At 47.6% G+C, this 17,372-nt stretch overlaps 1 protein-coding gene across 1 annotated transcript in view; it reads right to left on the bottom strand.

Moving 5' to 3' along the window:
* The window catches only part of CACNB4 (calcium channel, voltage-dependent, beta 4 subunit), a 144,157-nt gene that overhangs the window by 10,436 nt on the left and 116,349 nt on the right, over positions 1 to 17,372 (bottom strand). Inside the window, exons 11-12 of the mRNA XM_014957343.1 lie at positions 11,368 to 11,519; positions 7,367 to 7,462 (exon numbers count right to left, since the gene is read on the bottom strand). Coding sequence (XP_014812829.1) covers positions 7,367 to 7,462; positions 11,368 to 11,519 — 248 coding nt within the window. The remainder of the gene's footprint in view (positions 1 to 7,366; positions 7,463 to 11,367; positions 11,520 to 17,372) is intronic.

Below are 17,372 nucleotides of genomic sequence, written 5' to 3'. Positions count from 1 at the left end.
TAATTCTGTCTCAAGGCACATTCCCAGCTGTGCAGGGTTTTACAAGCCGGTGGGTCAACAAATACTCTTCCAGCGCCCTCCAACCTCCTCCTGCTAAACCGGGGAACTGTTCCTCAAGCTTCTTTTGAACCTGGACCAGTTGATAAAATGCTGTGTCGGCATAACGAAACATGCAGCAAAGTGGAGGTGATCGGAGGGATGGAGATGGGAACACCAGTCCTGCTGCCTCCACTCCTCTTCTTCTCGTGGTAACACCTTCCTGCACCTCCAAAACCACACAGCCAATACTCCAGTCAACGTTCCTAAACCACCCCGTGGTAGCTCCCCATCGTGTTCTGAGAGTGATCTCAATTAAATAAGAGTTTAGAGAAGAAGAACTTTTAACAGTTGTGGTGGAGCTGCCACCTCTCTGAGAGCTCTCTGTAAAACCCAGCAGGGCTGGTGAGGGTGAGCCTCGCGGGCTGAGCTCATGGGGAAAGGCTGCAAAACTGGTGGGATCCCAATTTCCAGTGTTTTACAGGGAAAATAAATTACAGAGAGAGCACTCAGGCTTTATTCCTTGCATTTAACAGGTCAGCTCAGAGCTCAACTCTGCATTCTATTTCTGTGTATTTGGAGTGAAAGGTTCTTTAAAGGAGATCCTGTTTGTAAGGATCATGGAGCAAAGCAATTTCTTCCCAGTTCTCCTTAAAACATGCTTTATGCACCACAATATTTTCTTTCTACATGTATAAAATAGTTATAACACGAGCACTTCCATACACTAGTGATGGAATACATACTTAAGTGATCTAGATGAAAGCCATGTTCTTTCCTGAAGAGAAGATAAAATGAGTTCCCACTCTCCTCTGCTATTTCTTTTGGGTTCCTGTATAATCGCTGTGAAATATTCCAGGTAATACCCATTACCCCTCGTCAGCAACACAAAATCAAACATTCCTGACTCCAGAGGCATCCCCCTGGCTCGGGAGAAGGAGAGTAAGCACCAGCTTGAGCAGCATCCGTGAAAGATTAGCAAGGAATTAATAATGAAAGCGGTTCCTGGACTCAACATGCCAAAAAAAGAGCTATTTTTAACATGTCTAGACATCCAGCACCATCTGATTACTTAAGGCTGGCTCTCAGCAAATGAAAAAAAAATAAAATATTGAGGTTTTTACGGTTTCCGAGTATCTTCACTTTAACCAAACACTCCTCCTGTAGGAATCGGAGCTGCACAAGGGATGGAGGAGGTCGCAGTGCCCAAGCCAGCCAGCAGCCTCCCAGCAGCACACTGTGACTTGGTTAAATTGGTCCTCTAATTTAAACTTCACCAAGACTGTCCCCTCCCCTCGAGAGCTCCAAATCAGCAAGAACTTTCCTGAAATCAAACGGTGCAAACCCAATTTGTGGTTCCTGCAGAAGGTCCTAGAGAGGGAGGCAGCCTCCGAGCAGGTATGTACGTGCTTGAAATCCGGACACTCTCCAGGTAATTCTGTCTCAAGGCACATTCCCAGCTGTGCAGGGTTTTACAAGCCGGTGGGTCAACAAATACTCTTCCAGCGCCCTCCAACCTCCTCCTGCTAAACCGGGGAACTGTTCCTCAAGCTTCTTTTGAACCTGGACCAGTTGATAAAATGCTGTGTCGGCATAACGAAACATGCAGCAAAGTGGAGGTGATCGGAGGGATGGAGATGGGAACACCAGTCCTGCTGCCTCCACTCCTCTTCTTCTCGTGGTAACATGGTTGCCAGGTAATTCTGTCTCAAGGCACATTCCCAGCTGTGCGGGGTTTTTACCAGCCAGTGGGTCAATGAATACTCTTCCAGCATCTCTGGACCTGCTCCAGCACCTCGATGTCTTTTTTATGGTAGGGGGCCCAAAACTGGACACAGCACTCGTTTGCTGGTTGCCAGGTAATTCTGTCTCAAGGCACATTCCCAGCTGTGCAGGGTTTTACAAGCCGGTGGGTCAACAAATACTCTTCCAGCGCCCTCCAACCTCCTCCTGCTAAACCGGGGAACTGTTCCTCAAGCTTCTTTTGAACCTGGACCAGTTGATAAAATGCTGTGTCGGCATAACGAAACATGCAGCAAAGTGGAGGTGATCGGAGGGATGGAGATGGGAACACCAGTCCTGCTGCCTCCACTCCTCTTCTTCTCGTGGTAACATCTTCCTGCACCTCCAAAACCACACAGCCAATACTCCAGTCAACGTTCCTAAACCACCCCATCCTGTGACGGCGTGTAGCTCCCCACTGTGTTCTGAGAGTGATCTAAATTAAATAAGAGTTTAGAGAAGAAGAACTTTTAATGGTTGTGGTGGAGCTGCCACCTCTCTGAGAGCTGCCTGTAAAACCCAGCAGGAGGGTGAGGGTGACCCTCGCGGGCTGAGCTCACGGGGAAAAGCTGCAAAACTGACGGGATCCCAATTTCCAGTGTTTTACAGGGAAAATAAATTACAGAGAGAGCACTCAGGCTTTATTCCTTGCATTTAACAGTTCAGCTCAGAGCTCAACTCTGCGTTCTATTTCTATGTATTTGGGGGGAAAGGTTCTTTAAAGGAGATCCTGTTTGTAAGGATCAGGATTCTGTGATTCTGTGATTCTGTGATTCTGGACCAGCTGATAAGATGCTGCGTCGGCATAATGAAACATGCAGCAAAGCGGAGGTGAGACAAAATCCTGCTGCCTCCACTCCTCTTCTTCTCGGGGTAACACCGTTCCTAAACCACCCCATCCTGTGACGGCGTGTAGCTCCCCACTGTGTTCTGAGAGTGATCTAAATTAAATAAGAGTTTAGAGAAGAAGAACTTTTAATGGTTGTGGTGGAGCTGCCACCTCTCTGAGAGCTGCCTGTAAAACCCAGCAGGAGGGTGAGGGTGACCCTCGCGGGCTGAGCTCACGGGGAAAAGCTGCAAAACTGACGGGATCCCAATTTCCAGTGTTTTACAGGGAAAATAAATTACAGAGAGAGCACTCAGGCTTTATTCCTTGCATTTAACAGGTCAGCTCAGAGCTCAACTCTGCATTCTATTTCTGTGTATTTGGAGTGAAAGGTTCTTTAAAGGAGATCCTGTTTGTAAGGATCAGGGAGCAAAGCAATTTCTTCCCAGTTCTCCTCAGAACACGCTTTATGCACCACAATATTGTCTTTCAACATGTATAAAATAGTTATAACATGAACACTTCCATACACTAGTATTTACTTCCATACACTAGTGATGGAATACATACTTAAGTGATCTAGATGAAAGCCATGTTCTTTCCTGAAGAGAAGATAAAATGAGTTCCCACTCTCCTCTGCTATTTCTTTTGGGTTCCTGTATAATCGCTGTGAAATATTCCAGGTAATACCCATTACCCCTCGTCAGCAACACAAAATCAAACATTCCTGACTCCAGAGGCATCCCCCTGGCTCGGGAGAAGGAGAGTAAGCACCAGCTTGAGCAGCATCCGTGAAAGATTAGCAAGGAATTAATAATGAAAGCGGTTCCTGGACTCAACATGCCAAAAAAAGAGCTATTTTTAACATGTCTAGACATCCAGCACCATCTGATTACTTAAGGCTGGCTCTCAGCAAATGAAAAAAAAATAAAATATTGAGGTTTTTACGGTTTCCGAGTATCTTCACTTTAACCAAACACTCCTCCTGTAGGAATCGGAGCTGCACAAGGGATGAAGGAGGTCGCAGTGCCCAAGCCAGCCAGCAGCCTCCCAGCAGCACACTGTGACTTGGTTAAATTGGTCCTCTAATTTAAACTTCACCAAGACTGTCCCCTCCCCTCGAGAGCTCCAAATCAGCAAGAACTTTCCTGAAATCAAACGGTGCAAACCCAATTTGTGGTTCCTGCAGAAGGTCCTAGAGAGGGAGGCAGCCTCCGAGCAGGTATGTACGTGCTTGAAATCCGGACACTCTGAAATTTGGAAGTATTTTTCTTATCCAGGGGGGGTCTCAGGCAACAAAACACAATTACAGGATCCTCTAAACCCATAGTTTAGAGGATCCTGGGGACAGACAGTCTAAGTGCCACGACGCGAGGAACAAGCGACAGCCCTGCATCCTGCACCCTCTTTATTTCCATCCCCACCTGGCTTCATCTGGTGTGAGCAAACCCAAGTGGAATAAGAGGAAATCGCTATACAAAGAGCAAACAAGGCTGTGAAACGCGCGGAGCCTTCTCTCTGCAGGTGGAAAAATAAACACACCTTTCAAACATTGTTCTGTGTGTAAGCTCGGTGTAAACACAAGCCGTATTCAAGCGGGTGCAGGTGCTGCATTTAACTTGGCTCACACCCCTTAAGAGCTGGGATGGTATATGCTTTTATAGGAATTATTTTGCACTACAGAAAAGTGCCCAATTTGGTTGTGGTTAACGGGACCTGAGTGGCTCACGGGGATCCTCCATCAGCATTTTAAGAGGTAAGAATTCCGTAGAAAATGGCATGTGAGAAATGTGATACAGCTGTGCTCTCCAGAAGAACTCGAGATGGCTTCAACATCTTTCAGTGCTGCTCGAGGTGGAAAACAAGGATGAGAGAAAGCCATCTACAGTTACTGTAACCAGAAGCTCACAGGTCTCTGCAGCGACACAACCAGCCGGAGGGAGATGCCGTCGCCATCCACCACTTTGGACATCTGCACGTGGGGCTGGGGGGACAGGAGGGACAGCAGGAGGGACAGCAGGAGGGACAGCAGGAGGGTGGCTGGGAAATCCACACCCGCCAGGGAAACAGCGAGCTCTCAGGGGCACGATGGGCATGGTGGGCACGGAAAAAAGTGTATTTAAGCGGCAAAAGGAGCCCTGAGGAAAGGGACTTGGGGGTGCTGGTGGATGAGAAGCTGGACATGAGCAGGCAGTGGGCAGTTGCAGCCCAGAAGGCCAATCCCATCCTGGGCTGCATCAAAAGAAGCGTTGCCAGCAGGTCCAGAGAGGGGATTCTGCCACTTTGCTCTGCTCTGGTGAGACCTCACCTGGAGTGTTGTGTGCAGGTCTGGAGCTCTCAATATAAGAAGGACATGGGCCTGATGGAGAGGGTCCAGAGGAGGGCCACAAGGATGCTCAGGGGGATGGAGCACCTCTGCTACGAGGACAGGCTGAGGGAGCTGGGGTTGTTCAGCCTGGAGAAGAGGAGGCTCCGGGGAGACCTAATAGCAGCCTTCCAGTACCTGAAGGGGGCCTACAGGAAGGCTGGGGAGAACCTGTTTAGAAAGGCCTGCAGTGACAGGACGAGGGGCAATGGCTTCAAGCTGGAGGGGAACAGCTTTAGACTGGAGATGAGGAGAGGGTTCTTCACTGTGAGGGTGGTGGAGCACTGGAACAGGTTGCCCAGGGAGGTGGTTGAGGCCCCTTCCCTGGAGATATTCAAGGAGAGGCTCAACGAGGCCCTGGGCAACCTGGTCTAGTTGGGGGTGTCCCTGCTGACTGTGGGGGGGTGGGACTAGATGGCCTTTGGAGGTCCCTTCCGGCCTGGGCAATTCTACGATTCAAAATCAAGATATACCTCCCACATACCACCAGCACTCTCCTGGATTATTGAAATTCTTCCTCTGTATCAGGCAGAGGTGGAATTTGAATCAGATCTCTTCCATTCTGGACACATCCTCGAACCCTTCCACTTTTAGATAAGGAGGACAGAGATTTCAGTCAAACCTATTACCTGTTTTCTGTGCTTTAGAATCAGAGAATCATAGAATATGTTGGGTTGGAAGGGACCTTTAAAGGTCACCCTGTCCAACCCCCCTGCAGTAAGCAGGGACATCTTTAACTAGATCAGATTGCTCAGAGTTTCTAACATCCCATGACATCTAATCAGATTGCTCAGATTTTCTAACATTCCAGTGTGAATCTGGCCTGAAAATACACCAAAACACTGCAAATCCTGCCAAAATTCAAAGTTTGACAGACCCGCATTGATTACTCCACACTTTGTATTTGGCTGAAACTACTGGGTAAACACAACCTGAACTTGCTGGCAGCTTCAGCAGCTCGGAGGGGTATTTCCCAGATGGAGCACCACCCCTCCCACCAACGGCAGCTCGGGGACATCTGTGGGGTGTGAGAGCCAAAGCTCTAAAGAAGATGTGGCTCAGCCTCAGGTCCTACCAACGGGAACAGTCAGAAAGCAACATCTACCCCTATAATTTAGGTGGAGTGCCCAGAAATACCTGAATTATCATTTTTTATGGCCAACGGGGACAAGAGAGGAGGAGGCTGTGAAGTTTGCTATCTTAAGAAGCAAACAAACCCCAAGTTTTATAGAAATAAATCCTTGTGGATCGTTACTCCAGAGCAAAAGCTTCTTGAACTTTGTTCCTTTCATTCGAATAGGGAAAAAAAGCCATGTGAAATGAAGGCAATCTCTTGTAAGTCTGTGGAACAGAAGGCAAAGTCTTCTAGCAGCATTATCTGACCACGAGGGTCAGGCATTCGTTCTGCTGATCCCAACTCCCAGATTTGTTCCTGGATTCTTCCAAGACACTTCTTTAGTCAGCACTTTGCCTATTCTAAGTCAGAGAGTAGAGACCGTGGAAACCTTCCCGGTGTCTATTCTGAATTCCATAGGATCATGGAATGGTTGGGGTTGGAAGGGACCTTAAAGCCCATCCTGTTGTAACCCCCTGCCCTGGGCAGGGACACCTCCCACCAGACCATTTTTCTGAATCAATCTGATTTCTCCTGGCAGTTGTTTGGCATGAGAAAGAACAGGCAATAGGGCAAGCTGTAGTGGACTGTCTGATCATTGCCCCGGTAGGAACAGCACTTCCAGAGCGATGTCACCGGACCAACGAGGACCAAAGTCCTCATCCCAGTTTGTTTTTACTGAGCGGCTCTCTCTTTCACGGAAATCAGGTGTGGTTTTCAAAACTAAAAGCAAGTTTGCTCTCCAAACACCCGTGGAGCTTTTCCGCACAGCGCTGCCTGCCTCGTCAGCTCTCCTGGAGCTCTGCCCCTTGGGCAGCAGGTGATTCAAGGTGAGTAATTAACGTCTCTGATAAAACAGTGGGTGAGCAGTGACCGTGCTCCCCCGGGATGACCCGCTGCTGTGCCACGAGCCCCAGACTTTGGCCCTTTGGGGTCCTTAAGACAGCCCTGCTTCACTCCTGATGTAATTCGCTCAGGTGCTAGTCCACGAGTTTTACCACACACGTCATTTGTGACCTGTCACCTTGGCAAAGACCGTCCTAAACCCAGCTCGGGAGATAATCAGGATGAAAGTATCAAACCACTTGTTTCTGGGCAATAAAAGCCGGTCGAGGGTTGGAGCTGCCTGGCCTCAGTGGCCATAAGGTGACGTGGTAACCCAGGAGCTCGGCTACAGTCAGCGCAGCAGAAACCTGTCAAACTCCACGTGTCACAAGCTCTGTCACCCTTCTGCCGTACTTACGGGTGGACACTGGGCAAGTTTATCAGCTGCCACCAGCTGAACGTTCAGGTGTTTACTCTGGGACTTCCCTCTGGATTTGATCAGTCGCTGCAAAACCTGCCAGAGGAGAAGAGGAAAAATGTGAGTTTAAGAATGGCGTCTCTCGGTAAAGCTCAGCCTGACACCCCCTTGGAGGATCCACCAGGTTCAGAAACTCTCAGTTATGTTTCATAGAATCATAGAATCATTGAGGTTGGAAGAGACCCTTGGGATCATCGAGTCCAACCATCTCCCCTACTCTACAAAGTCCTCCCCTACACCATGTCCCTCAGCACTGCATCTAAACGGCCCTTAAACACAGCCAGGGATGGTGACTCCACCACCTCCCTGGGCAGCCTGTTCCAATGCCCGACCACTCTCTTTGTGAAGAATTCCTTCCTAATGTTCAATCTAAACCTACCCTGTTGGAGCTTGAAGCCGTTCCCTCTCGTTCTATTGTTAATTACCTGTGAGAAGAGACCAGCACCAACCTCTCTACAGTGTCCTTTCAAGTAGTTGTAGAGAGTGATGAGGTCTCCCCTCAGCCTCCTCTTCCTCATACTAAACAGCCCCAGCTCCTTCAGCCGCTCTTCATATGATTTGTCTTCCAGGCCCTTCACTAGTTTCGTTGCCCTCCTCTGCACTCGCTCCAGCACCTCGATATCTCTCTTGTATTGAGGTGCCCAGAACTGGACACAATACTCGAGGTGTAAACATGTGAGACATGTTTAATACAGTGGATAAAATGCTGTCCTTGAATAAAAACACGAACCTTTGTGATAACCTCCCCCAAAGCTGGGCACGTTTCCCTCTGCATCACGTTTGACCCCTCACAAATACTCCAAAGGCAGTGGGAATGGTGGTTTTGCTTTACTCTGCTCGAAGCAGTAGCTTATTTTTGACAAACATCATCTTCTACAGCACCATAACAATCACAGCTACATTACTCGAGGTGTAAACATGTGAGACATGTTTAATACAGTGGATAAAATGCTGTCCTTGAATAAAAACACGAACCTTTGTGATAACCTCCCCCAAAGCTGGGCACGTTTCCCTCTGCATCATGTTTGACCCCTCGCAAATACTCCAAAGGCAGTGGGAATGGTGGTTTTGCTTTACTCTGCTCGAAGCAGTAGCTTATTTTTGACAAACATCATCTTCTACAGCACCATAACAATCACAGCTACATAGAATCATACAGGATTGCAGGATGGACTGTGGCACAACAGCAGCAGCACGTTACGTTGTGTAGCCATGACGCTGTAGTTCCAGCTGTTCTGAGGTGCATTTTGGGCACAGAAGGTATTTTGCACACACAGTTCAGATCACTTTTTCATTTCTTTTTTTTTTCCTTCCGCTGTGCTCATATAGAATCATACAGGATTGCAGGATGGACTGTGGCACAACAGCAGCAGCACGTTATGTTGTGGAGCCATGACTCTGTAGTTCCAGCTGTTCTGAGGTGCATTTTGGGCACAGAAGGTATTTTGCACACACAGTTCAGATCACTTTTTCATTTCTTTTTTTTTTCCTTCCGCTGTGCTCATTACTAGAATTTAAGGGGCGGAAAAGTTAGGAATCCTAAGTTATTTCTCCGTAAACTTGCAAAGAAAATGACAGAATGATAGAACAACAGCATTGTTGAAGCTGGAAGGACCTCTAGAGGTCTCTGTGCCAGGCCCTCGCTCCCAGTTAAGGCCAGTTTGGAGCTGGAAGGACCTCTAGAGGTCTCTGTGCCAGGCCCTCGCTCCCAGTTAAGGCCCAGCTAAGTTGGATCAGATCACTCCGGTCCTGGTCCTGCTGAGTTCTGAACATTTCCAAGGTGATCCCACCACCTCTGTACATCAAGAAAGGTCATTAACTAAAATGCTGGCCCCATCACAGAGCCCTGAGTGACACCACTGGTAACTAGTTGCCAGCTGGACTTTGTACCTCTTCCATCTCTCTCATTATCCAGATTGTCTCTCACCAGCTTGCCCATCAGGATACCACAAGAAGACCACACCAAAGCCTTGCTAAAATAAAGGCTAACAGCAGCCACTGCTCCTCCTTTGTCCACTGGGGTCACACTCTCATGACAAAAGGTTGGTCAGGTGGGATTTGCTGTTGGTAAATCCCTTCTGATAAAGCCCTTCTGGTGGCTCCCAATCCCCTTCTTGTCCCACATGTGGCTGGGGAACAGCTTCCCAGAGGATTTGCTCCAAAACCTTCCCAGGGACTCAGGTGAGACTGACTGGCCTGTAGTTCTCCAGATCCCCCTTTTTACCCTTCTTAAGAATCGATGTGACATCAGCCTTTTCCCAGTTATGAGGAACCTTCCCAGCTCACTGTGAGCTTTAAGAGGTAATGGAGAACAGCTCTGCCGTGGCATCAGACTGCTCCTTCAGAGGAATCCCATCTGGGCCCTTGGTCTTGTGTATGTCTGGTTGTCAGGTGGTCTCCAGATCAACCTTCTGCTACTGTGGGTTCCTGCCACACACTCCACTGGGCCCACACTTTCCTTAGCTTTCCTTCTACTTGCCACGTTCTTACGGAAGCCTTTTTTGTTACCCTTAAGGCCTCTTGCTAGTTCTAGCTCCAGCTCAACTCTGGCTTTCTTAACTTGCCCCCAGGGTGAACTCCTCCTGGGATGCCCATCTCCACATCCATCTTCTGCGTGTCTCCTTTTTGCATTTGAGCTCAGGCTGCTTCCTGTTCATCCACGCTGCTCTCCTGCCCAATTCCACGTAGGAACAGATCCTCCTTGTGCTTGGAGGAAGCTGTCCATGAAGATCACAGAGCTCTCCTGAGCTTCTTTGTTATCCAAGAGAGTCTTTTATGGGATCCAGCAGAACAGGTCCCTGAACAAGCCAGTTCTAGAAAGCAGGTCTGCAATTCTGTTATTTGTTCTGCTTGCTTCTTCCAGGATCTTAAATTCCACCATCTCGTGGTTGTTCCAGCCAAGGCTGTCCTGCACCTTCACAACTCTGTCCAGTTCTTCCTTTTACCCCAGAAGTAGCAAGTTCTAGAAAGCAGGTCTGCAATTCTGTTATTTGTTCTGCTTGCTTCTTCCAGGATCTTAAATTCCACCATCTCGTGGTTGTTCCAGCCAAGGCTGTCCTGCACCTTCACAACTCTGTCCAGTTCTTCCTTTTACCCCCCAGTAGCGGGTCCAGCAGAACCTCCCCCATCACTTGCTGGTCACGAACTGGTGCATGGCTCTCTGCAGACACCTCTGATGTGCCATGGTGGTCACTCCAGCAAGTGTTGGGCACCATTCCACTATCGCTGTGCTGAGTCCCTGAGATGCAGAGTCTCCATTGTCACTCCAGCCCCTCTTCTGCACTAACAGCCAGGTGGTGGTGGGATTCATGCTGCTCTCCTGATCAATAGTCACACTCATGCTCCATGGCAAGAGCTGGCCAGCAGCCTGGCCACAGTGGCCCAGACCCAACTGTGGATGGTGTATCAGCATGGCCCAGGCAGAAGGCACAGATAGACAACCATCACTGACTAGCTGGGATGTGGGCAAAGGGTCTTCTCTGAAGGGCAGCCCAAGGTTAGGGCTTGCAGAGAGACAACCCTCAACTACGGCTACTTTTCTACAGAAATAATTTGTTCCTCAGGAAGACAGATAGACAACCATCACTGACTAGCTGGGATGTGGGCAAAGGGTCTTCTCTGAAGGGCAGCCCAAGGTTAGGGCTTGCAGAGAGACAACCCTCAACTACAGCTACTTCTTTTCTACAGAAAGAATTTGTTCCTCAGGAATTTTTTTGTCTCCTGAACTGGTGGGTGCCTCGTCTAAGGCTCAGCCGAAGGCCAGGGTAAGGTGTAGGGCAGAAAAACAGAAATTCCATCAGACATTCTAAAATCTAAACATTTCACTTTTTTCCTCTTCACCTCACTCTAAATTTCTCCAGGAGCAGATACTGCCCTGCTCACTCCCACCTGCCCACCAGGTCCCTCTCAAATGCACGTGTTTGAAGGGTGAGATACATCACCTTTGGAGAAGACACTTTAACGTGGACGATAATTGGAGCTAAGGATGTCTTGATTAGTTGTGCAGGGTGATTGATAGTGTCCGCGTCCAGGACAACCAGCTGTAAGGACCTCGCCAGCTCAAAGATTCTTTCAATTTCACTCTGTACTTCAGCTAGTAAAGGAAAATAAAACAGGTGAAGCCACTCAAACCCAGCATTAATTAGACAAAAATATCATTGCTTATTTATTTTCATGGAGTGTATGCATTCAGTGTATGAACTCCGTATGTGAATTAGTGTAACTTCCTTAAAATAACCTATTATTCAAGGCAATTTTAAAAATAAATATCACCTTGGAGATAATTCTGTTGTCTGAAAACACATATGTACTATGTTAATTGATAATATCAGCATATTTCAACACTGGATTATACTCATGTTTCTATTAACACAAAATAGACTTAAGCACACTTTCCAAATCTGCAAAATAACTTAGGAGTGGTTTTTTATTTCAGGCAACAAGTGAGGTATTGATATTCCTTAGAACTTTTTTGTTCTCAGATTGTAATTCTGATTTAACCTAAACAAGAGTCTGTGGGGAAAGCAGAACTGTGGCCTCCTAATTCTATAACCACACAAACTTGTTTATGATAAATAATTGGCAGGGTGTTATTTAAGACGACACTAATGGCAACGTTCACACCAAAGCACTTTTGTCTCTAGAAAAAGGAGACATTTATTTCCATGTAAATTGTATTTCTGATATTCATTGTTCTGATCCTTCTTAATCACGCGCAGGCACGTGATGAATTTTAAACAGATAAACCCAGTGCAAACTGAAGCCTCTAAGTTACACCAAAGTACAAAAGAGCCGTATGTCAGCAACTCACATGCATTTCATTTGCCCAACAGCTGCTCCACAGAGCAACGTACATGCACAGCCACCAAAAGATTTAGCACTCAGCCCTGCAGCATTGAATTTTGGGGTTCCTCCTCTCCTCTACTAGAACATCAGCTACAAGTGAAGCCTCCTGCGACCTCTACCTCTAGTTGAGCCACTCAGGATGTCAGAGAACTGGGTTGAAGAGCCTTTTCTTCCTGAGAAGGCTGAAAACCAACTCCTTCTACCTCCTGGGATGGTGTCCAGAGACCAGGTCACCTGCATGTATCTACTGCACACAAATTTCTTGGGAAAGAACTGAAAATTCACTAGGGCAGGGCAACCCTGCAGCCGTGTCACTGTGAGGAGAGAGGGGGAAGATCCAGACCCCAGATCTGGGAAGATCCAGACCCCAGCCTCTGCTCTCAGGGCTTGGCAGGAAAATTAAGCTGTAGCTGTTCAGTGTAAAATACATAAATCAGTGCCAGGGTCAGGAGTAAGAACATGTTTCCTTCTCGGCTGGGCAAGGGGAAACCTCTCCAGCAGCTTGGGATGTGGAATTCCAAGCATGGGGCTGAGAAGAGGGAGCTGTGAAGCCAACTCACCTTGGAAGGAATCAGCACTGAACCCATATTCTGCCTACAAGCCCCCAGCTCATTTTTTTTTCAAATAATAACTAAAATACTGCTTGCTCTAACAAAGTAATTGCTTAATGTGAGGCTAGCACAGCACATTGTGTGCTGCTGCCGCTCCTCAGTCAGGTAACACTTGTCTCCCCTTGTGAAATTCAGAATTATACATGAAAATGCTGCAGACACGTTTAAACCAGCAGAAGTGATGATGTTCTTCAAGGCTGAAATCTCGTCCCTTCCCTCCAGTACACAAATATGCTCAGAAGGTGCTGCTGTCTTACCTAAACTGGACCTTGTGTTCGACCGCTCAATTATTGCCCTCTTGCTGGGGTTATTGAGAACCGACCTCTTGGCCAGAGAGATGTCAGCTGTCACTCTCGTTATCGATATCCTGTGAGTAAGAAAAGCAGGGACAGAACAGAAGCACAGCAGTCAGGTTTCCAGCACGCTGGGCATGATTTACAGCCACGCTCCCATCCAAAGTGCAAACTCAATAAAACCACCTCTCAGACACGTTTTACAGCCGAGCCGTGTCATCGTTAAAGAACAACTAAAGAGAAACGCTGCATAATTGCAAAATCTTTTCTATTCCCTACAGTACTGTAGGCTCTGGAACTTCCTTTCTGCTGTTCTACTTAATGAAGTTGACTTTTCTCCTCCCCAACTCACTCATCTCCTACACAAGTTTACACAGCACCATAAATACTACCAGTTATGTGAGTCTTAGGGCACACGGAACAACGGAGTCGTAACAGTGTGAGCACTTTTCCTCCCAGATCATTAAACCACGGATTAAAGCTGACGTTGCTGAGAGATAAGGAGACGTTGGACTGAGCAGATGGTGTCACTGGCATCTGAGTGCCCAAGTGTCAGTGAAAGGAGCTGCTGGCTTTGGGACAGGCACTCTCCTTTGCCAGCCCCGGGGCTGTGCCCATGGGCTACATGATGGGGCTGATGGTTGAACAGGAGAAAAACAAGTTGAGCACAGATTCTGTGCTGCTGGAGCCTCCTCGTTAACTTAAGGAAGGTTTTTGAACTCGATCTGTCAGTGAGCTGACCCCAAGACAAAAGGTTATAAACCAAAGACCACACGATCCCTCCATGTAAAATCCATTTAGGCCTGTGAGTGAAAGGAGCTGCTGGCTTTGGGACAGGCACTCTCCTTTGCCAGCCCCGGGGCTGTGCCCATGGGCTACATGATGGGGCTGATGGTTGAACAGGAGAAAAACAAGTTGAGCACAGATTCTGTGCTGCTGGAGCCTCCTCGTTAACTTAAGGAAGGTTTTTGAACTCGATCTGTCAGTGAGCTGACCCCAAGACAAAAGGTTATAAACCAAAGACCACACGATCCCTCCATGTAAAATCCATTTAGGCCTGTGAGGAGCCAAAGAGCCATAAGTAATGAAAAGAAAGCAAGCTGGAAATGACTAGCACATATTCCACAGAGCAAAGAATTTATGCAGCTTGGAGGGAAATTACCAGATGGAGGGTTAAAAAGAAGTGCAAGTATTTTTCTGCATAATACATAAATAAATTTATTGCCAGAAAATGCAGTAGAGACCAAAAGTATACACGAGTTTTAAAAAGAAATGGGAGAAATTAATGGATTAGTGGATCTAAGGTGGGTCTAGACCTGCTTTAGACCCCCAAGTGGGTCTAGAGGTGACGGTAAGACATGGTGGTCCCGATCGCACCTCTGGCTCCTGGACCTGCTGGAATCAGAGGAAGGAGCTCACCTACAGGGCCAGGTACAAGAACCATTTCAGTTTTCCTGAGGAAGAAGGAATGCTAAGGATCAGTGCTGCTGAAAGATGTCCAGAAAAAAGTGCCTTTGCAACCTGCACTGATTAAACATGATGCATTTCGAAAAGGATGCACCAGCAGCAGTTTCCCAAATGCCAAGTGCCAGCCAAGCTTCAGCAGCATCCTCTCCACCCAACACAGCCCTCCAGCCATTCCTCTGGCCTTTCCTTCACCCCGCTGCCCAGAGGGGGATGTCCCAGTTAGAAGAGGAGGAGCTGAGAGAAGCCAAGTGCATTAAGAGCGAGGGAAGGAATCCTGAGAGTTCACGTCTCATTGAAGTCTTCTGAAAAGTTCCTCCCTTGGAAAGTCATTTCCCTTCTTGGTAACATGGGACTGTCACAAAATTGGAGAAGAGATGGAGAGAAAGAAAAAGAAGAGGGAAGGAGAAAGACTGCGAAGCTGTAAGAGTTGGCAGGAGAACCAAGAAGCAGCTGAGCTGCCCAAAGAGGAATTTAATTCATTTTTCTAAAGCTACTCAGAGCTAAAGTCGATTGTATCAGCTTGCTTGTGGTATTTAAGTTTTTCAGCGCTGAAATTTCATACTTTGACCTGATCTCTTTGCCAATAATGGCCATAGGATTTCTAAAAAAAACCCCTTGCTCCAGGCAGAATCTGTCCCTTAAGGGCACGGTGGGTGAAGGACAGAGGGCAGGATGAGGTGCAGTCCTGCCTCCCGTGGGACTATGCAGCCTGAGGGGTGCATCCAAGTGAGCTTTACATCTTTTCTCTCTGTCTTTAGGCACTGCTGATCCTCGTGGATCAGGCCCTTGGCTGAGCACGCTCTCATATGGGGTATAAAAATACACCTCATAAAGGCTATATTCAGAGCAATCACGTTGTGGCAACTGGAGATGACTTACCGCTTCCCGTTGCCGTGGTTTCCAACCCAAAACAATGACTCCCAGTTACCACCAGCGCAGTCAAAGCTGACAGACACATGCTGGCAGCTGGAAGGGAACACACGCTGTGGTTCTGGACCTACCCCTAACGCCAAGGGGCACCGGGGGCTGCTCCATCCCACGGCTCTGGAGCGGGGAGAGGAGGCACCAGCAGGATGCAAGAACAGCCCAGAAAAACCATCATTTAACTGCCACGTATGGTGGTGCTTCATCCGACAGGTTTTAAATCAATCACCACGTTTGTAGGATCTGGAGGGCCACGAAGATGCTCAGAGGGATGGAGCACCTCTCCTATGAAGACAGGCTGAGGGAGCTGGGATTGTTCAGCCTGGAGAAGAGAAGGCTCCAGGGAGACCTTATAGTGGCCTTTCAATACCTGAAGGTGCCTATAGAAGAGCTGGGGAGGGACTCTTTGCCAGGAAGGGTAATGATAGGACAAGGGGAAATGGTTTTAAATTGGAAGCAAAAAGATTCAGATTAGATCTCAGGAAGAAATTTGTTACTCTGAGGGTGGTGAGACACTGGAACAGGTTGCCCAGGGAAGTTGTGGCTGCCCCATCCCTGGAGGGGTTCAAGGCCAGGCTGGATGGGGCCTTGAGCAACCTGGTCTGGTGGGAGGTGTCCCTGCCCAGGGCAGGGGGGTTGGAACTGGATGATCTTTGAGGTCCCTTCCAACCCAAACCCTTCTATGATTCTATGATCTGCTAAAATCACTTGAGCCCGGTGATTAAAAATAAGGGAGGAGATGGGATATTTTGTGCAGAAGTTGTTGATTAAACATTTTCTCTCAGCTGCTGATGGGTTCGTTCAGCCCTGTGGTCTCCTCACTGCACCCAAAAGGGTACCTTCACCATAAATCCTACTCCAAACAACAGGTGCTGTTGTCTTCACTCCCTCAGAGCTTACTGACCTACTGACTTGCACTCTCCTGACTTACTCTCACAAACTAGTTAGCACAGTATAAGCTCCTCTTCACGGGTAGAATATCCTGGACAAACCAGGATGAAGGAAGGGCAGAGCATCCCACAGATGCAGCAGACACCTACAAGCACTGAGGAGCTCCCGTGGAAAGGAAGAGACACCATGGACCAAGCAAAGAAATCCAAATTCTACTTCTCTCAAGCTCACTAGGAAACATCCTCTGTGTCCCAGCTGAACGAGATGAACCCTCCTTACAATTTCTGAAGTTCTGACATACTTTTTTCTATATTTTAGTTCTCAGCATTTCCTTCCTTAAACCACCTTAAAAAGTATTTTTGACTGAGAATATTTAAGAGTTGATTTTTGGTCTGAACTACTGTTACTGCATCCTGTTGAAATCTGCTGTTTCTGATCTTTACTTCAGGGTGTGATTAGTTTTATTTAGAGAACATCCTGCTGTACAGGAGCCTGGAACTTCACAAAAGGTGCTGGAATGAATATAGCCCAAACTGAGCAAAATAAAACCAAGAGGCACTTGTTATTTGGTGTCAGGGGCTGGCTGAGCTGCTCCAGCAGCACGCACCTGTATCCAATGTTAATAAATTGTCATATGCCTGAAGGACTGTGAATAAAACTACACTTTTACGTGCTATCAGTCAGGCTGGTATGATACAGAGGCAGAATTATTCTGTTAAACCCAAGAAATCCTACTACAGACACAGCAGATATGAAGATCATGCACTTCTAGTAATAAATAAGTTGTTTTCCACCCCACAGCTGGCGGCATTTTGGTGTTGATACAGTAACTCAGTTTTGAACATGCATAATTAAAAAAAAAATAAAATCAGTAAAATGTCAGTAGCACATTGCAGCGGGGGGGGGGAAGCAGAA

The sequence above is a fragment of the Calidris pugnax genome, unplaced genomic scaffold (genome assembly GCF_001431845.1).
Source record: "Calidris pugnax isolate Ruff unplaced genomic scaffold, ASM143184v1 scaffold256, whole genome shotgun sequence".
Classification (NCBI taxonomy): Eukaryota; Metazoa; Chordata; class Aves; order Charadriiformes; family Scolopacidae; genus Calidris; species Calidris pugnax.
This window is presented reverse-complemented; position numbering and strand designations above follow the sequence as displayed.